We start from the raw sequence: 21,335 nt of genomic DNA, 5'->3' as shown, positions 1-21,335 counted from the left end.
GCCGCAGAGCAGGGCTTGTTCCTCTCCGCTCCTCCGCGCTCGAGCGGCGGGCGGCGTCTTACCCTCGCCGAAGGCGAGCAGCGCCAGGGTTTTCCCGGTTCCCTCCCTCCCGCTCCGGCGGCTGCTCGTCCCGCCCGCGGGGTGTGGGGACACCGCGGGTCCCCGCTCCCGCCGCCGCTCGGGGCGGAAAAGCTTCCGCGCTGCCCTCGAGGGGACGCGTCGCCTCGACGGCGGCGGCCCCGGCGGCCCCGGGCGGGCGCGGCGGGGCGAGGGGCGCGCGGCAGCGCGCACGCGGTGGCGGAGGCGCGAGGCCCCGGTGCGGATCCTCCGGGGGTTCCTCCGCGGCGGGACGGGGGCGGGAGCGCGCAACAAGTGCGCGGAGGGAGACGCGGGCCGGGGGGGCAGGGTGACGGGCGGCGTGTGGGGCCGGCGGCCGTGCGAGCTGTGGGGCTGTGGGGCTGCGGGGAGGATGGGGACGGCAGCGCCGGGCAGGGCGGGGGCCGCGGGGCGGCAGCGGCTGGAGGAGAGGCGCGGCGCGGGCGGAGGGAGCGCGGAGAAGGAGCGCGGGAGGCGCTGGAGCCGCGGCGGGCGGGAGCCGCGGAGCGGGGCCGGGGGTCGGGGCGGGCGGTGAGGAAAAGGAGGAAAAGGAGGAAAAGGAGGCATCGGCGGCGCGCGGGCGAGCGCGTGCAGGGCCGGGGGGAGGGGAGGGAGGGAAAGGGAGGGGGTGGCGGGCGGGGGAGGGGAGGGAGCGGGCGAGGGAGGGAGGGGGGAGGCGGAGGGGGAGGAGGCGGCCGGGTTGCGGGATTGGGTCACGGGGAGGCTGCCGGGCCCCGGCGGCAGCGCCGCTAATTCCCAGGCCGCCCTTAAGGAATGAGGCGCCCCACGTGACGCTGGCGGGGCGGGCGAACTCCGAGCCATTTTGGGGACGGTGTCAGTTTCCACTGTGTGCCTTCAGCGTTGCATTCTTCCCTCCTCCGCCCTCCTCCCGCCCGCCCGCCCGCCCGCCCTCCTTCCCTCCCCAGGTCCCCGCCACCAACTATGAAATAACAACAACAATAATACTCGTAATAATAACAATAATAATAAAAGAAGGAACGCGAGAGAGGCCGCGAGGCGGAGCGGGGGGCAGAGGGAGAGACAATGGGCTGGTGGAGAGAGGACCCATCCGGACCGGGGAGACTGTGCGCTCCCAGCGCCTGAGCCGCCCGGGCGGCCAACTCGGAGGGAGCGAGAGAGCGAGGGAGCGAGCGAGAAGGGCCCGCGAGGAGCGGAGGAGACCCGGGCGTTCTGTAACTAAAATGAGCGGAGCGCAGCGGCGGCGGCGGCAATAAGCTTATTGCAATTGACAGCGTCTGCAGTTCATTTCAAGATGGCCGCTTGGCTCACATTCATTTTCTGCTGAACGACTTTTAACTTTCATTGTCTTTTTTGGCCGCTCCGATCATCACCCACCGGCTCCGTTTTCCGGGTACGTATGAAGCGAGGTGTCGCCTTACCGAGGGCGGGGGGCGAAGGGGGCTCGGCGGCGGTTTTCGGCCGGTTTGGGGGCTGCAAAGGGGCGCCTAGGTGTCCCCCGAGCTCTCCGTATGGGAAAAGCGCTGACAGGCTGCTCTAGCCACACACACACATACAGACACGCAGCAGCAGCAGCCTGTGCACTCGCTCGCGTTACGCACCCACATTTGCAAATTTTAGTTCCTTTCTTTCTCCAGACGCCCCCTAAAAGCTTTCTGTGCACATGGCCCCCGAGGAGAATATTTATATTTCCCGACCCTGCTGCCAGCCCGGGCCGAGCGCCCTTTGTTTAAAGGCAGATTTTGATTAAACAGGGACGTTCGTGAAATCTGGAGCTGCCTGGGTCAAGTGATTTCAGTCCTCCCCGAAAGAAATGTGTCTGGGGGGGGTTAAAATGTCAGATAACGCACCCATTTTATAGGGACGGAGCCAGCGGGGGGTAGCGATCCTCCTGGGGGGGTTGTTAGGCGCCGGGGCACCCAGCAGAAAATGTTATTAACTTAAGTTGGACAAGTACTTCTGTGAAATTGGATGGGTTGTAAGATGGCGGTTCCCAGTTGTTTCCAATGTCTCCTCTTACATTTCTGCTCTAAATGCTGAACTTTAGGGGTTTGTGCCTACTGTGAGAGGCAAGGGGTGGTCAACGCTGAGAAATAACTTTTTTGGGGGGTCAGGAGAGCACTTTTAATGCGGTCTTGGGGAGCTGGGGCGAGCGGTCTGCTGGAGCCTTTGGAGCAAAGGTGATGTGTCTGCGGGACGCGGAGGGGGGGTGGTGTGTGTGAATTTCTTTTCTCTGGTTGTTGCTTTTTTGTGGTGGGGTTTTTTGTTTTTTTTTTCCCTGAGCCCGGGAAGGGTAAATTTACATGAAATCCTTTGTCAGATCTTAAAGATGTCACGAGTGGGCTCCTCGTGCTGCTTATGGGCAGCACTTGAAAGTTGTTGGTATTATGTTTTTATAATTGAATGGCCTTGGCAATATATAAAGCGGGATGTTTCTGTGTGTTTGTTGTAAACATTTGCAAATAATCAGGTGAAAATAAGCAGGAAAAAAAGTTGCATTTCCATAAAAGTGAGGCAGTAACTTTTCAGCCTCTGAAAACTTTGATTTACTCCTCCACTCTCCAGAAAAGTCGAAGAAAACCTGGACATGTGTGCCCCTTTGCAAGCTTGGCGCTAAAAGATTTTTTTTTTTTTTTTCATAGTCTGTAGTGGTGAGAGCAGCTTCTGTTATGAGACTGTCCCTAAGACCAGGGACGTTCAGCACAGTCCAGTAAAACTACTTTTAGGGACTCTATGCAGCCCGTCCTGGGAACTGAGACTTGTGTTGCACTTCGCCAGGGACACGAAGTCTTGACCTACCTGATCGCTTAGACATTACAAAATTGTGATTTAGTGTGTTTTTAAAAGTAGATAGATTGTGTCTTGCGCCTAGTCCCAGGGAGGCGATTTAAGAGACTGGGGTCCTTTTGCACTCTGATGCCAATATTCAGGTCTTTTCTTGCTGCAGTGACTTGATAGTGCAGAGATACTTGAGTTCGTGTGGCTCCTCTGAAAGAACTACTGTCCTCTCCTTTAAAACATATGTGGCCATTCTTAAGCGAAAGAGTAATAACAGGCTCCATAGTACAAGTGACTCTGGCTGATAATGGGTGAAGATGTAGAATGAAGGCTGCTTTATTCCTTATGAGAGTTTTCCGAGAGGAGTTGGGTACAAAGTACACAAACCTATCCGAGCGATGCTTCTGTTTTTTCTGTATGTATTTTCTGTTAGAGACCTGTCGAGCAAGGGTTGATAGCTTATTGCCTTTATGGATTTTTAATAATGTTGCTGATTCTTAGCAGGAGAATGCACTTCTGTTTTTCTTCATTTTGACATAACTTGTTTAAGGCCTCTGTATAATCGGTTGGCAGGCAGTGTTTGCTTCTAGCAGGTATTATCCACATATATTTTACGTTTAGTTGTTCCATGTGTCAGTGTGTAAATATATATTGTCCTGGCTAAGAGGCTGTTTGTATTTCTGTGAAGTGTTGGCATTCACCGTGCGATCAGCAGGAGCAGAAAAAACATCTGAAAGGGTTTCCCTCGTACCAAGATATTAAACTCAGGCTGCTGTAGTGAAATGTGCTGCGTTCATGTTACATCCCCGCAGGCACAGACACGCGTGTGCCTGTGCGGGTGGCTTTTGGGGAGACATTAGGTGCCTAGTTCAGCTCGCTAGGGAAGATCACTGATTTTCAAGATAGCTCTTAGCACGTTGAGAATGTTTTAACTTTGGGCAATAAATAATGCGCATTTAGGGGTTCCTTCGACAAAACAGGTTTCACGGTTGAATTTAATCCCCCTCCATTTAGGAAGAGGCTACGCCTGCGTGAAATAAACGCGTTAATGTCTTGAAAGGTTTGTCCCAGTCTGTCAGGGCTGGGAAGGAATTTTCGGTCAGCCGACTTGTGTGACCTCGGTCACTTCTGGGTGTTTTTGTGGGGGGTTTTTTGGTTTAGATATTTATGAATTATAAGGTAGTGACTTGAACAAATAAAACACAGAACCGTGAAAGCAGCCTGTCCATGTGTGAGTACCTAAGGGGACTCCAGAGCCGCCGGCTTCGGGGTGCTGAGTTCTTCAGAAAGGCATGCAGAAACTCCGTCTCTGCCTTTTCTGGGAAAAGCAAAACCTCGGTATCAGTTTAAAAGGAAGAAGCGGAGGGTCAGGGACCCTGGAAGCGACATTTAAACCGCAGTACAATGCAGCGGGGGTCTTGCTTTCCCGCATGGTGCTGGGAACAACTTTGGGGACCTGGTCTGGCTTGGTGTTTCTGGAACTTTGCTTTTCTTTGTGCTGGCCGGCTATGGTTTGATGTTGGGGAGTTTTATCTGCTGTTCACTCGAGGGTTCTCCTGCAGCAACAAGAGAAGTTTCCTGGTCGGGGTCGCTCGTTGGCGCTGTGCACACTTCTGACGAATATTGTACCCCTGTCCTGGTCAGTTTGGCTGACATTCAAAGCTTTTAGAAAGCTTAGTGTGCTGCCTCTTTTCTTTTCTTTTCTTTTTTTTTTTTTTTTTCTTTTTTTAACTCTTTTTTTTTTTTTTTCTTTTTCTTTTTTTCTTTCCCCCCCCCCCGCTGCCCAGCATTGAAGTTTGCGAGTGGCTGCTCGCATCTTGAGCATACGGTGCTGCGGTAAGAGGTGGCTCGTAAGCTCTGCCTCGGGAGGAGAGGGGACCAAGATCAGGAGCTGGTGTGCTTGGGAGTACTGACCTGGGGAAATTAATAGCTTGGACTGGAGTAACGTTGTTCCATTGCATTTTTCAGGATCTGTTTGACAGAAAATAATTTACTCTATAATGATGTGGCTGACAGGGGTTTTTTTTCCCTGGGTATGCTTTTCCCTTTATCGGTTATTCCCTCTCATTTTAAACTGTGTGTATGCATCTAGCGTTGATGCCAGTGCATCCGATGGGGTTTTATGGGCTTCAGACTATGAAAATGACATTTGTTTTTCACTCTTGTCTCTGCATTGTGTTGACAAGGTGTTGATTTAGCTTTAGGAATGATCTGGTCACATGGTCCTTCGCATGTTGTCACTAATGTACCGTTTAAAGTCGGTTTGGGCTTTTCCCCCCTTCTTGGTGTGCTTTATTGCTGAAAAGGGGGGCTAGTCAAGGATCCGGAGACTTGTTTTCTCCCTTCCAAGCACCTTACTCTGGTGATGCAAATCTCTTTACACCTTTTGCAAAACTTTGCACCGCGCTTGCCTCGTCCGCGGGACGGTTTTCAAACAAGCGTCAAAAGATGGGAGAAGGAAAGAAAGAGAAAGAAAAAGAGCTGGGGGTGAGAAAGAGAGATAGGTAGGAAGGAGAAAAGTGAGGAAAGCGGAGGAGGGAGCGGGGATTGCCGGCGCGGTGGAGCTGGAGCTCGGCACCCCACTGGCGGTGCAGGGGGCTCGGTCCCCGGGAGCGCGGCGCGGTTCTGCTCGGCGGAGGGAGGGAGCGGAGGGGGAGAGGAGCTATCTCAGACCAGCTCCTCGCACCGAGTCGACGTGGAGAGAGGCCCCTGAGAGGATCCGAAATGGCCGAGGCTCGGGAGGAGCCTCTGGCACTCGCCTCCGCCAGGCTGAGACCCCAAAGCCCGGGGCCGCCCCCGCCGCCCGGGCTGCCCCGCACCGCGCCCGGGCACCCTCCGGGTTGTGGCACCCGACCCCGCCCGGGCCGCTCCCGCCCTCCCCCTCCCCTCCCTTCGCAGCCGGGGCTCCCAGACCCCCGCGGGCTCCTTGGCTCCTCCATCCCCTCCGCCAGCCCCCGGGCCCCGCGTCCCACCCCCTGGCCCGGCCCGGCCCGGCCCGCCCCCCCGGCCGCCCCCCGCCCGGCTCTCGTGTGTTCCCAGCGGTGGCAGGATGCCAAGTGTAAGTGTAAGTTGCTATAGCAACCCCCTCGGAGAGCGGAGCAGATCCGGATCGGCACCGAGCCGCAGCGGCAGCCGCCCGGACCCCCCCGGCGGGCCGGCCCCGGTGCCCGGCCCCGCTCCGAGGTGCGTGTGTCCCCCCCCCCCTCCGTCCCTCCCCCCGCCGCCCCTCCCCGCGCTCCGGAAATGCCAGGGCAGCCGCACCGGGAGGCGCTGGTTCCCCTTTGTGCTGCTCGCCGGCAGCCCGGTGCCCGCCGTGTCTCCCCCGGAGCTCCCCGCCGCATCGCCGCCGAGCCGCCCGCGCAGCCGGAGCCGGCCGGTGCCGCCGCGCCGCGGGAGCAGCCCGTGCCCGCCGGGGAACGGCGCGGTGGGTGCCGCGGAACGACCGCTCCTCCGCGGGGCTGCGCCCAGGCCGGCCCGGGGCGGTGCGGTGCGGGGACGCCCCGCCGGCCTCGGGACCTGCCCTCGCCCGCCGCCCGGCCCCGCGCCGCCGCCGCCGCCGCCTTCGTCTTCCGCGCCCGGTCTTCCTCTGCGCCGGGGGATGCGATGCGATGCACGGGGGAAGGGGATGCGCCGGACCGCGGCACCTGGGACTCCGCCGCGCTCGTCGCCGCTGACCGGTCCTCTGTGTGTGTATGTCTTTCAGAGCCGCTCCTCGCCACGCCAAAATGCACCGAACAACCAGAATCAAAATAACCGAGCTAAACCCCCATCTCATGTGCGTGCTCTGCGGCGGGTACTTCATTGATGCAACAACCATCATAGAGTGCCTCCACTCCTGTAAGTACGACCGGGCGCTCCGCGTTTTTCCCCAGCCGCTTCCCTCCTTTCCCGGCATCCCGGGAACATACACGAAAAAAAAAAAAAAAAATTCCTCCCAAGCCCAAACTCCCCGAGGGGCTCGGGACCGACACCCTCCTCCTTCCCGACGGGAGGGGAAGTAGGTGTTCCAGCCGCGGTGCGGATTTTCTGAGGACGGCCCTACGGTCTTTGTTAAAGTAATAATATATGTACTATAAGCGTCTCCTTTTCATGGTAATTGCAGCTTATTTGGGTAGTTGTTTAGCTTAAGCAGCGTGTTGCTGACAATGGACGATTTGCTCTAGCTTGCATAGTTTAGAAAAATCGCACCTTTATCTATGCATATCTGAGCGGCACCTAGGAGCATCACTAAAAGCCTGTGGTGTTTGACTTACAGTCTGTAAGACCTGTATCGTGCGTTACTTGGAGACCAGCAAGTATTGTCCTATCTGTGATGTCCAAGTTCACAAAACTCGACCGCTTTTGAATATAAGGTAGGAGAAAATTGCGAAGTGCTTGCCGCATCTCTCATTTTGCTTTATATGGAGAGACCAGCAGTAGTCGGTGTCAATGTTATCTCTTCGTCTGCAATTTAAATCTGAAGGGGCTTGTCAGTTTACAAACTACCTCGTGTGTATGTGCTCTCTTTGGAGTTTCCTCACTGATTGAAACTGAAGATGCCTCAATATGTGAGACAAAGTTTTTGTTGGTCTATTTTAGCATGCACCAGTCATTGATGTCTCTCCCTCATTCTCCTGTACCACCCCGACAGTTCTTGCCTCTACTTTCTGTATCTCCAAGACATGCATCACTCCAAACACAGCTCTTAGTCATGAAAACTCCTGCTGCAACTTTCCAAACTAAGAGGCAAAAGCCTTTAAAATATCACTTGCCTTTCAAAAACGTTTTTATTGTCAGCTCTACATTTTGGTCTCTTTACTTTCTAAGGAGGACATGTAGTTTTTCAAGGCCTTTCTTCAGTCGGAGGGAGTTCTTTTTCAGTTGTGGTAACATGGATGAGTTTTGGTTCGGAGTGGTATTTAGAGCAGGGTTAGTTTGATTACAGAGTCTTGTAAGTTAACTTTTTATGACTGGCCTACCACTTTGTAGAAGATGCCTCATGGCTGTGAAAGTTGATAAGTCAGGAACGGCCTTTTGGATTAAAATACTGCTTCATCTTAATTTTATTCATGCTTAATTTTGTTTTATGGGGTTGTTATTTTTTCAGGTCAGATAAAACTCTCCAAGATATTGTATACAAGCTAGTTCCAGGCCTTTTCAAAAGTAAGTAGTTAAATCAGGTATTTTATTAAGAGCAGAAAAACAAAACCAGAGCCACTATCCTGTATCAATACCGTGAGTTACAGAGTAACTACTAAAAGAAACATATATGCTTTTCCATCTAGATGAAATGAAAAGAAGAAGGGATTTTTATGCTGCTCATCCGTCGGCTGATGGTAAAAGCTTCTCGTTCGCAACTTTAATACGTGTAGCATTGAGCTAGATGTTTTACTGTTTCCTTCTTAACTTACAAGTGATGTATTACCGTCACAGAATTTTAAGAAGTGAAGTCAGCATAATAAAAGTTTATTGTTTTAACAGTCAGGTAGCTCTCATTCATTATCTTACTGTGAAGACTTTTTTTTCTTGTTACTGAGAATTGCATTTCTTCCTGATTTGAATTTCAAAATGTAAATTATTGTGGAAATTTCTGTGCAGCTGCCAATGGCTCTAATGAAGATAGGGGAGAAGTGGCTGATGAAGACAAAAGAATTATAACAGACGACGAGATAATAAGCTTATCCATTGAGTTCTTTGACCAGAATAGGCAAGTTCCAGAATGGCAAAATTTTATGTTTACCTGTTTGATAGCACCTGTATTTATTATTTGTTGTAATTGTGTAATTTCTTCTCACAGACTGGAGCGAAAAGGAAATAAAGAGAAAGACAAATCAAAGGAAGAGGTAAATAACTTTGTTTTACTCCAGTGGAAACACATCACACACACACAAAACTTTGGGGTAGGTCTATATCTGAGAAAAATATGTAGGTATGTGTGTCTAGAACAAAGGAGGCACAGCTCCTATTATGGCGCTAGGTACAGATGAGGTGAAACATTTTCATACAGCTATATAGCAGGCAACTTTTTAAAATTAAAAATACTTGCAGTATTATTTTTAAAGCAGAATCTGATTTTTTTGTCAAAGTTTGGCAAAAATATTTAATAATTTATTTAAAAATAATATGAATTGCATATGTCCCCTAAAAATATATTAAATATAATGCAACTATTTACAGATATATTTAGTTACAGTTTTAAATTATTTCTCTAGAACTGTAATTTGCCGCTTATTTCTGATGTGCCCTCTAAGACAGCAGGCATTGTTGTATTGCAGTTCATAATTTAGTGAGGTGCACTTCTTTCACCGTGAAACATTGGAATGCAACATTGGTGGGAGTAATTGCTCATTCTCAGTAGACTGATTTTCTTTACCATGCCACTAGGTGAATGACAAAAGATACTTGCGCTGCCCAGCAGCAATGACAGTGATGCATCTAAGGAAGTTCCTGAGGAGTAAGATGGATATACCTAACACTTTCCAGGTACCTGTGGGGAAAGAGTGATCTTTTTGTTTGTTTGGGTCTTTTGGGGTTTCTTTTGGTAGGACTCACTTTCTCATTACAGCCAGTTGCAGCAAGTGGTAACAGCCAAGTGTTTCTGGTGTGTGCCATATGTTATTTGGTTTGTTTTAAAAATATCTGTCTGTAGAGTTCAGAGACGCTGTAGTTTTTTTAGTGCTGTAAATACCGAAGTATTAAGAAATTGCACCTTGATGTATTTGTGGTATCTGTGACAGTGGGGCTGTTTTTACCTCAGAGCAGTCATGTGCTAAGGGGAAATGCCTGGATGCTCCTTAATGCAAGGGTTCATATCTTGAACAGATCGATGTGATGTATGAAGAGGAGCCTCTGAAGGACTATTACACCCTAATGGATATTGCCTACATCTATACCTGGAGGCGGGTGAGTATTTCCAGCGTGCCTCCCGGGAGGGTGCAGGTCATGGCCTGGGCAGGGCACTTACCGAGGTCTCCCTTTTGCTTTGCAGAATGGGCCTCTGCCCTTGAAATACCGGGTCCGACCTACTTGCAAGAGGATGAAGATCAGTCACCAGAGGGAAGGCTTGAATAACAGCGGGGAGCTGGAAAGTGACTCTGGGAGCGACAAGGCGAGCAGCCCAGCAGGAGGCATCCCCTCCACCTCCTCCTGTTTGCCCAGCCCCAGCACACCAGTCCAGTCTCCTCACCCGCAGTTCCCCCACATCTCCAGCACCATGAATGGCACCAGCAGCAGCCCCAGCAGTAACCACCAGTCCTCCTTTACCAACAGAGCTCGGAAAACATCAATAAATGGCTCCTCAGCCACTTCATCTGGTTGATGTGCCAACCAGGCTACCGCCCTCACCCCTCCTTTATATAGATCTTTCCATGCCATTACAGCTTTATAGATGCTAATCCATGTGACTATCATCCAAATTGCTTTCTTTTGTAGTAACACTGAACTTGGCTATAAAAGGCGGACCAGGTGACATTCAGGATGGACGTTAATGGAAACGAAAGTTTGAAATGTAAATTGTATTCAGAGGACTGGAAGCAAACAAAAGTTACACCTTCACCTGTTCTGAATGATGTGGAGTTGTTTCTGTCCCCGTCATCTGGAGCCAGGAGTCTCCAGAAGTCAATACAAATCCTGGGAAGTAGTTTGTTAATCCAGACTAACTCCTCCATTGCGTTCTCTTCAATTGTTATTGTTCTTATACTGTTTTGTGAACCTGTAGAAAGCAAGTGCTTTTTCATCTTGAAATCCAACAAAATTGAAAGAATATGCATAGAAAAATGCATAAATGTAGCCATGTCACTGTGAATAACAATTTTTGCGTATTAGCCATTTCGATTCTTATGTTGCATCTTTTACTTCTCTGTTGCTGCGCAGAACCGATCAAAAGAAAAGTAAACTTCAGTTTTACAATCTGTATGCCTAAAAGCGGGTATTACCGTTTTATTTACTGACTTGTTTAAATGATTCGCTTTTGTAAGAATCAGATGGCATTATGCTTATTGTACAATGCCATATTGGTATATGACATAACAGGAAACAGTATTGTATGATATATTTATAAATACTATAAAGAAAATATTGTGTTTCATGCACTCATGATATGGTTGTTAAATTTCTAAACTGGTTCGACCCTTGCAGATGCCGCCTGTTTGAGCTTTGCTCATACTGCAAGAAACACGTTGTGTGTGAGAGCTACAGTATTGGGAAAGCACATTCAAGTCTCTGATTACCTGGAGGCAATTGGCAATCTTAAAAGGATTTTACTTGCTTTGTCTTTTTTTTTTTTTTTTCTTCCAAGTGGAATATTTTTACCAAATGTTGAAGTGATACAGTGAAAAGAAAAAGAAATCAAGAGACGTGGAAGTTTTAGACCTGTTTGATTACCTTTTTATTATTTGGTGTGGTGGGACTGTGTTTTTAAAAGCACATGGAATCATTATAGAAGCCATAAACTATTTGATATAAATTTTAAGGAACCAGCAAGTGGCTGGATGAAGGCATTTTATCTAAATTTGTTTTAATATATATGTATATGGTACAGTACTAACTTCATTAAAATTTAACTGGTACTTTAATATTTCCAATAAATTGTGGAGAATGCCTTCTCTTTAACAGCCTGCAAGTAGGTGCATTTTATTAGAGGCTTCTAAGGGTGGGATTTTTTTCAATAGGAGGAACTTTTCCACCACAGAATATGAACAGCCCAGAACACTCTTCAGTTTGTGCTTTGCTTTGGTCGAACTTTGTGTGTGTTCATCACCCATCAGTTATACATTTGTGAGGGTGTTTATTCTATATGGATATTGTTTCATGTTTGTACGGAAAAATTGTAGTTAAACATTTCATTGTCTCCAGTCTGCAAAAGAAGCACAATTCTTATTGCTTTGTCTTGCTTATAGTCATTAAATCATTACTTTTGCATATAAATTGCTGTTACTTGTCCTGCTTGTTTTTATAGACCAGGTGATTGCAAATCCACAAGATTACTGCTTATTGATGTATATGTCTTGTTAAACAAGAGTTGATATTTTTTCCTGTAGTAAACATGTACAGTTCAATTTCAACAGTAAAACTTCAGTTTTATATACACGAATAACTTTCATTTATAGCTGATCAAAGAAATAAACAAATAAAAGGGATAATTCATTGAAAAGTAGCAAATTACCTCTGTTGATAATGTGGTGTTAAAGGACAAACATCTTGTTCTCATGGGAAGTGTTTCTGTGTATACCAAAGATTTTAATGAACAGTACAGTATAGCATACTAAAATAACAAAGGGGGGAAAAACTCAACTAGAAATTGTAGTGATTTGTTTTGGTTGCCTGTCTTGAAAACATTCGCTGTTCTTTATTTGACCCTGATTTATTCTTGAAAATAAGCAAGTGATGCATCCTCACATCAAAGTTGGCCACAAGTTTTACCTCCTATCTGTTCAAACTTAGTCCCTGTTAAACTGCACTGCCCGAGAAGGGAAGGATTAGATTTTTGTGATGGCGAGTGCCATGTTCTGCCTGTGCTGTCCTGGATTACTTTTTAAAGCCTCAGTAGAACTAAATACATTTTAATATAAAGGTATCTCTCAGTGCTACTGAATGTCTATCTTGGCACGATTTCCTCAGCTACATGAGTGAATCACACTGTACTGCTTGAATTATTTCGCCCAAAACCCAGCACCGAACCTGCTGCAGAAGCTTGTACGTTAGCACACAGAGGATCAAAATGTGCTTTATTTTACTCGAAATAGCAGTTAATCACTACTTCTAGCATCAATACGGAGCTATTCTCTGTCTTTGTGGAGTGCCCGTGAAGCACTCTGCAGTGAAACAGGAGCTGGATATTTCCTTTCGAGATTTACTAGGCTTTTAGAGTATTTTCGTCATCTCCCAGTTTGACATCTCGTGGCTGAACAAGAACAAACGCTGTAGTAGCTCTCTTGTCGAGGTGCAAAAGCCGCCGAGGATGTTTGTGCTGCCATGTGAAACTCCTGTTTTGCTGCTGGCCCTGCGCAGATGGCACTGCGATGCGTATATACTGCTAAGCACAACTGGGAGGACGATCAAAGATAGCATCTTAGTGTTCTACTTGTGAAGCTGCTATGTCAGCCTTCCCGGTTTCACAATATTTTTCTTTGTATTTACATAGTGACGGGTTTTCCTTTTACATGTACCTAAGTCCTCCCTGATAGGAAAGAAATCTCCGCTCGGTGCGTGTAAGGGGTGTCTTTTCATTATCCGACGTTGCGTTTATATAGATGGAGGGATAAAGGCGAAGTCTGCTGCGTTTTCCTGAGCTTGTTCAACAAGCAATCTGGTCAAGGACAGAGGCGGGAATGGTCCGTGCCGGCTGGAAAAGGATGTTTTTCTGTCTTCGTCCGACCAAAATTTCCGCCCTGGTTCAATTGCCTGCAGCTCCAAGCAGCGCTTTTGTGTCCAGCACGAATGGGGATCCAGCCCCAAGGAAAGCAACAGAGAGGGAGCATGAAAAGCTCTATGCGCTTCTGGACAAGACGGACAGAAAAGGGAGACGGAATGCAGAAATATGCAGAGAGAAAAAGAGGGGCATGACGAACTTGCTGAGCCCAGATGGTCGTCCCCCAGCACAGACCATTTCTCTCCACAACCCGCGCCCATGACTTCCAGAAAACCGACGCTGGCGGGCGGCTACCGCCGGCAAATTTCCGACGCCGGCAGCGTCCCGTGGGCAGGAGAGGGAAGCGGCGGGTGGCACCGCCGCGGCGCCGGGGACCAGGACAGCACCAGGGGAGCTCCGGGAAACGCCGTGAGACAACGACGCTCCCCGATTTTTGAATGATAGGGAGCAGAGAAACGCGACTGCGGAGGCGGCGGCAGCGGCGGGCGCCCTTCCCGACGAGGCGATGCCTTCGGTCCTCCGGCCGCGGCCGCCGGGGCCACCGCCGTCACCTCTGCCGCCGCCCCGCTGCCCCAGGAGTCGCTCGTTTCCCTGGGGATTTTCAAACCGCTGCCAAAGCAAGTCTTCCCACGGCCGGCACCGAGGTGAATTCTCCTTCCTTCCGCCTCCGCCAATCCTGCGCCCCTTTTCTTCGCCGCGGCCCCGAACCGCCGGTTCCTTAGCCCCGGCTGCAGAGTGTTCTGCCTTCCAAACATCACTTCTGGACTGTTCATCCCTCACCACGCAGGAACTCCTGCAGTTCCGATCTTTGCCACCAAACTGGCTGACGAGGATCGGGTTGTCTCGTCGGGCCGGGCTCCGCTTTCTGGCCCCGGAACGGGGCGGTCGGCGGCGGCCCCCGCCGCAGGCACCGCAGCGGGAGGAGGGTGGCGGCGGCCCCGCCGAGCACCTCGCGCCCTCCCAATTTTAAAACGGTGAAATTCAGAGACGGTGTTTACTCAGATAAGTGTTTCCTGTTTCCGCTGTTAATTTTTAACGTTCTTGCTCCTACTCTGGGTACTTGAAACGGATTTCCTTTATTTTACTATAAACAGTATATTTTTCATCTTTTCTGCCCGTCTCCTACCCGGAGGACGCCCGGAGAAGAACCTGCCCTCACCTCCCAAGGGCTGCGGATCTCCGCTTTCCGCAGCTCAACGTCGTTGCCCCGTTCCGGGAGCTCCGACCCACGGTTGATTCGTCTTTTAACTCAAGGATGGCAAGGATTCTGGCAGCGAGGATTTTTTCCAACTCCGGCTCCTTCACTCTCTTTCCTCGCGACCAACAGAAGAGTCCCGCCAGGAGAAAAGAAAAACTTGTAAAGCCCGGTGTGGACCAGGCAATTCTCGGTCTCGCCGTCTTTGGGGATGGAATATTTGTATTTATTTAACAGCGATGATGTGGGTTAAAGGGAAAAAAAAAATCAATGTCAGTAACGGGTAGAGCACGAAGGACACGTAACACCCACGGCACAGGAGGTTTTCCTGCCGGGGTTGGGCAAGGAGAAGACTTTCATCCTCGCTCGCTGCCACGAAAGCCGCGGTCGCGACGGGCAAGACAGCGGCAGTCACGGAAAGGCCGCGAGTGGCAGCGCCGGAGGCGGGCGCTGCCCCAGGGCTGCGAGGAGCCCGCGGGCCGCTGCCCGCCCCGCCAGCCCAGCCGGGAGCCGCGGTTCTGCCGCGTTTCTCTCCGCTTCGCCCGCGCCGGCGGGAACGCGGCTTCTCGGGCCGGCGTGGAAACGTGGCGCCCGGCGCCGCCGGTGCCGCGGGCGCGGCCGGGCCCCCGCCGGTGCCCCTCCACGGGCGGGCCGCCCCGCTCCGCGCCCCCCGCGCCCGGGCAGAGGCCATCTTGCGCCTGCGCACCTCTCGCGCCCGCGGAACTTCCCCCGCGCCGCCAGATTCGAACGGGGCTGCGCGGAGCGGGACCCGCGGGGCGACCCTCCGGCCGCTCCGCGCCGCGCCCTCGCCCGCGGGCCCCGCCAGCTCCGTCCCGCGGGCCTCCGCCGGGGGCCGCGGCGGGTGCGCCGTCGCGCCTTTGGCGGCCCTCGGGCCGTGCCGGGTCCGGCGGGGGGCGGCGGGCACGCCTGGCAGGCAGCACCCCCGGCCGCGGCCGCCCTCCGCTGAGGTATAGCGGTGCCGCCGTAGGCTCCGCACCGTCCTGCCTCCGGTCTGCCTTCCCCCGCCCTCTGGCCTTTAGGGTGCTCCAGCCGGCCCGGACATTCGGGGGTGTGCTCAGCGGGACGGGAGCATTCCGGGTTTTCCAGCTGCGGAGCTCCGCCGTCCTGTATCTCCGTCCGCCCTGCCGCAAGCACACGGCCTCCCGCTGAGGGCGGCCGGCACCAGCCCTTCCCGGGGCACCGCCGGGCCTCGGGACGAGCGCACCTCCCCGAGGGATAGGAGGAGGTCGCGGTAGCCATTTGGCGTATCTATTTTCATGGCCCGCAGCTGAATATCGCACCTCGTCTAGAGAGACAAAGGGGCTGTATGTTCCTATCGCCGGGGACAGGCAGATGCCTTCCCCGTTCCGAACGCCGACGCTCTCCGCGGTGTGGAGAGGGTACATTTTCCGAGATCGGCCGGGTGAGAACTCCTCGGTGGCAGGGAGGCACTTTCCAATAGCAGAGGCAGCCAGCAGCCCTTCCCCCTCAGCGCCCGCCGCCGGGCTCCGCGTCCTCGATGCCTCTCGGCCGCCGCATCCCCGGTGGAGAAGGCCGAGGCCAGGAGAAGCCGCCTCGCATCCTGGGGCCCCCGCTGAGCGCAGAGCTTCCAGGCACTGCTGCCAGCGGTGGCATTTCTTACTCCTCCTTCTCCATGTGCTGGGGATGCTCGAAAGTTGCCTTCTCAACGAGGCACTTTCTGATCTGTGAGATAACATCGTGCAGCTGATAGAGGCCTCCGAGGTGGACTGAGTCTACAGAAAAAAAAACCCATCCGCCAAAAAAACCTCTCCAAACCCAAAACAAAAACAAACTAAATAAACCAAACAAAAATTTTTTTCCCTAAAACTCAAACACAAAAATCAGGAAAAAACCCTTAACAAAATCAGAAAAAACCCACATTCCACCAAAGAACCCCCAAAAACCTCCACATACACAATCTCAAAACTTTGAAGGAGAAATGAGGAATAAAACCCTCCAACAAAACAAACAACAAACTAAAAAACAGAAGAAAGCCCAAGCTACTGATATCAAGATACCCCAAAAGCTATGCTACCAGGGCTCTGTTGCACGGCCGAAGTGCAGGGATGCTGAGTGAGTGATGCCCCTGCGAGGCAGCTCTCACTGCGCGGGGTGCGGAGCCTGCGCACATCCCTCGTAGGTTCCCGACACCAGCAGCGCGCAAGCCGAGCTGGGGTGCGCGGTGCGCGGAGCCGCAGCTCTGCCCGGCCAGCGGGTGCTTCGATGTATCCGGTCGGGACGTGTCCCACCCGAAGTGATGGCACTGCGATTTCTAGGCTGGCTGCGAAGGGCGAAGGGCTACGGCTGGAGCCCCGGGGGGACACCGCTCTGCTGCTCCTTGGGCTGGGGCTCTGCTGCCGGGCAGGCGGGGAGAGCCCCCGGGCACGGAGGAGCTGGCAGCAGAGGGGACTGGCGGAGGAGACACAGGGACTCAGTGCCGGGAAGGATGCCTACAAGCCATGAGCTGCCATTTTGTCTCTTTTAAGAGGGTTGGCTTTCCCCTCTCCTGGAGCGCAGTGCGCGGCGGTGGCAGCATCTCCCCTTGCTCTGCCCCTCCTCGGCCGTCCTGCAGGGAGGCAGCTCGGGGCGGCACGGGAGGTCTCCTCGGGAAAGCGCCCATCAACCCCAGCCTTCCCAGCCCCGGCGCTCTCCCTGCCACCTCCGCCCTAGGTGCTCGGGGTTTGCAGGCTGTTCAGCTGATTTGTTGCTAATAGCAACCACACGACAGCGATTTGCAGCCTTTGCTGCTGCCAGCGCCTCTCGTTACACCTTCTTCTGCAAACCGGGATACGGTCGTCTGGCTGCTGCCTGTCCCCACCCCTCTAACCGCAGCAGCCAAGGACAATAACGGTGCGGGAGGACGGGACGGCCTCGGGGCGAGCCGCGGGCTCCGCGGGGCACCGCGCGGATTTGGTCCTTCCACATCAAGAGCTGAAGAGTGGCTTTCAGCCGCAGCCGCGCAGGCTCCGCGCATTTCGCATTGTGTGGTAGCATTGTTGAGAACTGCAATCCGACCGGCGCGGGGGGGGAGAAGCGCTGCTGGGTTTACATATGTAGATGCGGGCAGCGTTCAGAGCCAAGCCGACACACACCCTCCCCCGGAGCATCAGACACAAAGGAAGACCTCGTTCCTTTCAAGTCCCCAGAATAAATTAAGCTCCGGCTTTCAGTTTTGGAACGTCCCAAAAAAATACCATATTTTTTTAATGGCACTGCACAGGCGCTGACGGTTCCGCAGGAAACCAGAGGTGTAACCATATGCACGTGGTAAAAAGGGCTCAGCCCTACCAGCTAATATTTCCTGGTCTCATCCTGCAACTCAACCTGACATGTTTTGCCCTTTTGGGGTTTAGTTATCCCTTGAAATTTTTATTCAGCCTTTACTAGTGTAATGGTGATGCACCAATCTCCACTAGCCAAATCTGCACCGTTTACACGTTTACAGTTACAAATATCTGCTCAAATGCCAGCGTCGTCCTCTTGGGTGAAGAAAAAGGAGAAGTCCTCTTTCTAGTGCGTCTGAAGTGCCTCGACGTTTGGGTCTTCGCCTCACAGAAATAATTTACTCTATTGCAAGATCTTACAAACTAAACTCGCCACGGAAAATCCGGAGAGGGGACCCCAGAATGGCGAGAGTCCCTGCAGCCCCGAGCCAAAGCTCAAAGAGAAAAATGAGAGACTTCTCCATTCCTACGGTCTCTCTGAGTTTTTGCTAAAATCGGGTAATGGCACAGCCCAACTTATTAAAAAAAAAAAAAAAACAACTAATAAAGTTTCAAATTAATTTCAGTAGAGGCTATACTTGGAGTTGGAGATTCTTCACTCAGTATACTCTTTTCGAGAGAGCACTTCAGTTGCCTACATCCCATTCACTCCTACTAACCTTTCCACGTTCGAACTCCTGACTTTCAAAATCCCAGCTCTTCCAACTCTGATCCGTGGGAGAGTTTGCGCGTTACTCTTCCCACCAAATGAGCTGAGTCGTGCAAATACGGGATTAAAAGCCCTACTTTCTGTAACCCTCTGAATATCTCCCCAACGCCTTGAACAATTTGTCAGGCGTGGCAGGAGGAGCAGACCCTCCAGAGGCAGCTGGGGTGACCCAGCGTCCCGCCGACGGGCGCGGGGGGCGGCCGGGGGCGGTCTGGCTGCAGCCCCGGTGACCCTCACCCCGGCTGCCTCCGGAACCGCTGGGAAGCCGCCGCGCCGAGGCACGGGAAGACCTTACCTTTTAATAGGCGTCGTGCAATTTTAAGCCGTAGTGGGGCATCCACGGCTTAACCAGCAGCGGGGCGTGAGCCGTCGAGGGGCAGAGAGCCCCGTCCTGGACCGGCCAGCCGGTGCCCTTCCAGTCGCGGGGTCTTGCTGAGGGGAGCCGGCGGCTCCCGGAGCTGAGTCACCTGTTACCTCGCTCCCGCGGGGACGAGACAGAGCCGGGAAAACCCACACCCTCGGCACGCCTCACCCCCCAAAAAAACCCAGGAGCAACTTCGCCCTTCCCCGTGTTGGGGGAAATTATGCTTCCCCGCCCCGTTTCGGGTGTATTTTCGCGTGAATCAAAGTCCGAGATTAAAGAACACCCACCAGAAACCGAAGGCACATTATTCATCTGGATAACTGTTGCCTATTCTCCTGGTCTCCGGTTTACTTTTTAAGCTGACGTGTCCGGTAACGCAGTCATTACTAACACCACCCGCCTAAGGACACAGGTTTCCTACTAACAAGCACCCCAGCAGTAGGCAATGAAGTCTCGCAACTACGTCATTTCCATAAATGATTTTCCGTCTTCAGTACTTTTGTGAGAACTGGTGACATTTCCGTAGACTGCATTTGCATGGTGTTTATTCCTGATTATTATTATTATTAACCATGTGAACAGACTTAGTATCAAGCAACGAAGTGTAACAGCAAGTCTTGGTGGTACTCAGGATGCGTTTTGTTGTTCCTTATCCAAACATTAGACTTAATTAGACAGATAAATCAATTTATCTGTAATCGACACATCTGCTTCTTTTTTTTTTTAACCTCTGGAAGTAATTAATCACCATTTGTTTATTTTTTATTTAACTTAAAAACAGAAATAAGTATAAAGAAATGTGTTTAACAGCTGTTCCCTTTTCAAGTACACATGGTGATAATTTCCCAAAATATTTTCTGTGGCAAACGATCTTCTCACCAACATGATTTTATTTGTCTCCTTTATTTTTAAAGAATCGCACACCGCCTGTTTAATTTGTTTGCTGAAAGAGATTTTTTTTCTGCACTAAATACTCTTGGAAACATATAGCTCATTTTAGACAATGATATTGTGTGTGTTTGCCCCTCTCTTTTCAGCTGAGCAAACACAGACAAGAGTTTTTAAAAATTTAGACGTCTCTCTTACACTTTTCTAAACTTCTAAAAGGCAGCTGAAATATCTTCAGCTTTCCAACTTCAGGGTATGAGACAAAACTTTATATTACCTGTCAGATAATATGTTTATATAGTGTCACTCGTCTGATTTTGTACATTTACAGCTTTGCAGGACAGATTACCAGCCTATGAAAACTTGAAGCCACTGTGCAATAATGCGTGGCTACAGAAAGCGACATTCTTTATTGACTATTAACTCTGGTTTTCTGTTGTGGATGACAATTTCACTTGGAGCAGCCTGATCGATAGCAGAGCTAACTATTACCTTCATTCGCAAGTATCCTGCGTCTTGGGAATCGCCTTCAAAAGATACTGGGGCAAATGTAGAATCTATTTCTTTTCAAACTCTGATAACACTGATTTAATTTTCCAGTCCCACCGTTCGCATTAGTTCTTATACAGACTTCCAAGGTTGTGTTTACTCTTAGATGCAACCATGTCTTTGCCAACCAGTTATGAAGGGAATTATTCGTAATTAGTCCTAATGGCCGGACACCAAGATGAGAAAAAGTGGAAGGCAGTGCGCAGCTTATCTACCAGAATGGTAGCTGCTGGGGGGGGAAAAAAAAAAAAAAAAAAAAAAAAAAAAAAAAAAAAAAAAAAAAAAAAAAAAAAAAAAAAAAAAACAAAAAAAAAAAAAAAAAATTACCCCCCCTCCCCATTATGGCGGGGCACAAGGAATAATTTGTGTCTGTGCCAGGCAGAGGCAGAGGGCTGCTGCCGGACCACCCTTCCCCGCCGTGCCCCTTCCCGCGCTCCTCCGCCCTGCACCGAGAGAGCGGATGCTACTCGCGGCCACCTGCGGCCGAGCGGGGCGGGGAGCTGCTGCTGCGCGTCATCTGCGCCGATGGGTGCGCTTGGGCAGATAATTAACAGCGCTGAGTATCGTCAGAGAAAAGCCTTGCCTTCCAGCGGGGCACGGCGCTTCTTCTGCCGCACTTTCCCCGTGGCTCCCGGCGGAACGCCCCCACGGGCTCGCCCCTGCGCCTCCGCGCTGCCCGCACCGTCGCGCTCCGTGGCCGTGGGGGGAGGGGGAAAAGTTTATTCTCCGTGAGGCGCAAAATCCCCCTGCGTGGGCCGTCGTGGCGGCGTAAGGCAAAAGCGGAGATCCCCGAGGAGGAATTGCGTCGGTGGTGAGAGAGGAAAGAAAAAACTAAAATCAAAGGACCCACTTCCCGAGGAATAAAGGCGCGGCGGGGGGCGAGCAGCTTCGGCCTCGCCCTATTTTTCTTTTTAATTTTTTCCCCCCCTCCGCTCCCTGGGTGCGGAGGGAAGCGGGAGCCAGGCAGGTGGACCCCAGAGGACCTGCCGGGAGATGCGCTGCATTTCGCCAGAGCGCCGAGGCTCTCCCTATCTGCCCACCGAGCCCTTGGCAAGTTGCGCAGCAACAGAGCGGGACAAGGGAGCCGCCTCCGGGGGAGCAGCGCTTCCCACCGACGAGCACCGGCGGGGCGGCCGCAGCGCCGCTCCCAAGTGCCAGCGGGGGCGGGCAGGCCGCGGCCCGGC

At 51.8% G+C, this 21,335-nt stretch overlaps 1 protein-coding gene across 1 annotated transcript; it reads left to right on the top strand.

The window, feature by feature from the left end:
- The first annotated feature begins 886 nt into the window (after positions 1–886).
- Positions 887–11,797, top strand: BMI1 (BMI1 proto-oncogene, polycomb ring finger). The gene is made up of 10 exons (XM_066316296.1): positions 887–1,468; positions 6,557–6,690; positions 7,109–7,205; positions 7,940–7,995; positions 8,118–8,168; positions 8,431–8,539; positions 8,630–8,675; positions 9,217–9,315; positions 9,655–9,735; positions 9,821–11,797. The coding sequence occupies exons 2-10, from the start codon at positions 6,579–6,581 to the stop codon at positions 10,148–10,150; spliced, it is 981 nt and encodes a 326-aa protein (XP_066172393.1). The 5' UTR covers positions 887–1,468; positions 6,557–6,578; the 3' UTR covers positions 10,151–11,797.
- The last annotated feature ends 9,538 nt before the right edge of the window (positions 11,798–21,335 follow it).

The sequence above is a fragment of the Sylvia atricapilla genome, chromosome 1 (assembly GCF_009819655.1).
Source record: "Sylvia atricapilla isolate bSylAtr1 chromosome 1, bSylAtr1.pri, whole genome shotgun sequence".
Classification (NCBI taxonomy): domain Eukaryota; kingdom Metazoa; phylum Chordata; class Aves; order Passeriformes; family Sylviidae; genus Sylvia; species Sylvia atricapilla.
This window is presented reverse-complemented; position numbering and strand designations above follow the sequence as displayed.

Bases quoted from the DNA above. Each gene is read 5' to 3' on its own strand.
- BMI1 (XM_066316296.1), top strand. From the start codon at position 6,579: ATGCACCGAACAACCAGAATCAAAATAACCGAGCTAAACCCCCATCTC. The intron at 7,996-8,117 runs GTAAGTAGTTAA...TTTTCCATCTAG, and splicing joins AGTTCCAGGCCTTTTCAAAA to ATGAAATGAAAAGAAGAAGG. The intron at 9,736-9,820 runs GTGAGTATTTCC...TTTGCTTTGCAG, and splicing joins ACATCTATACCTGGAGGCGG to AATGGGCCTCTGCCCTTGAA.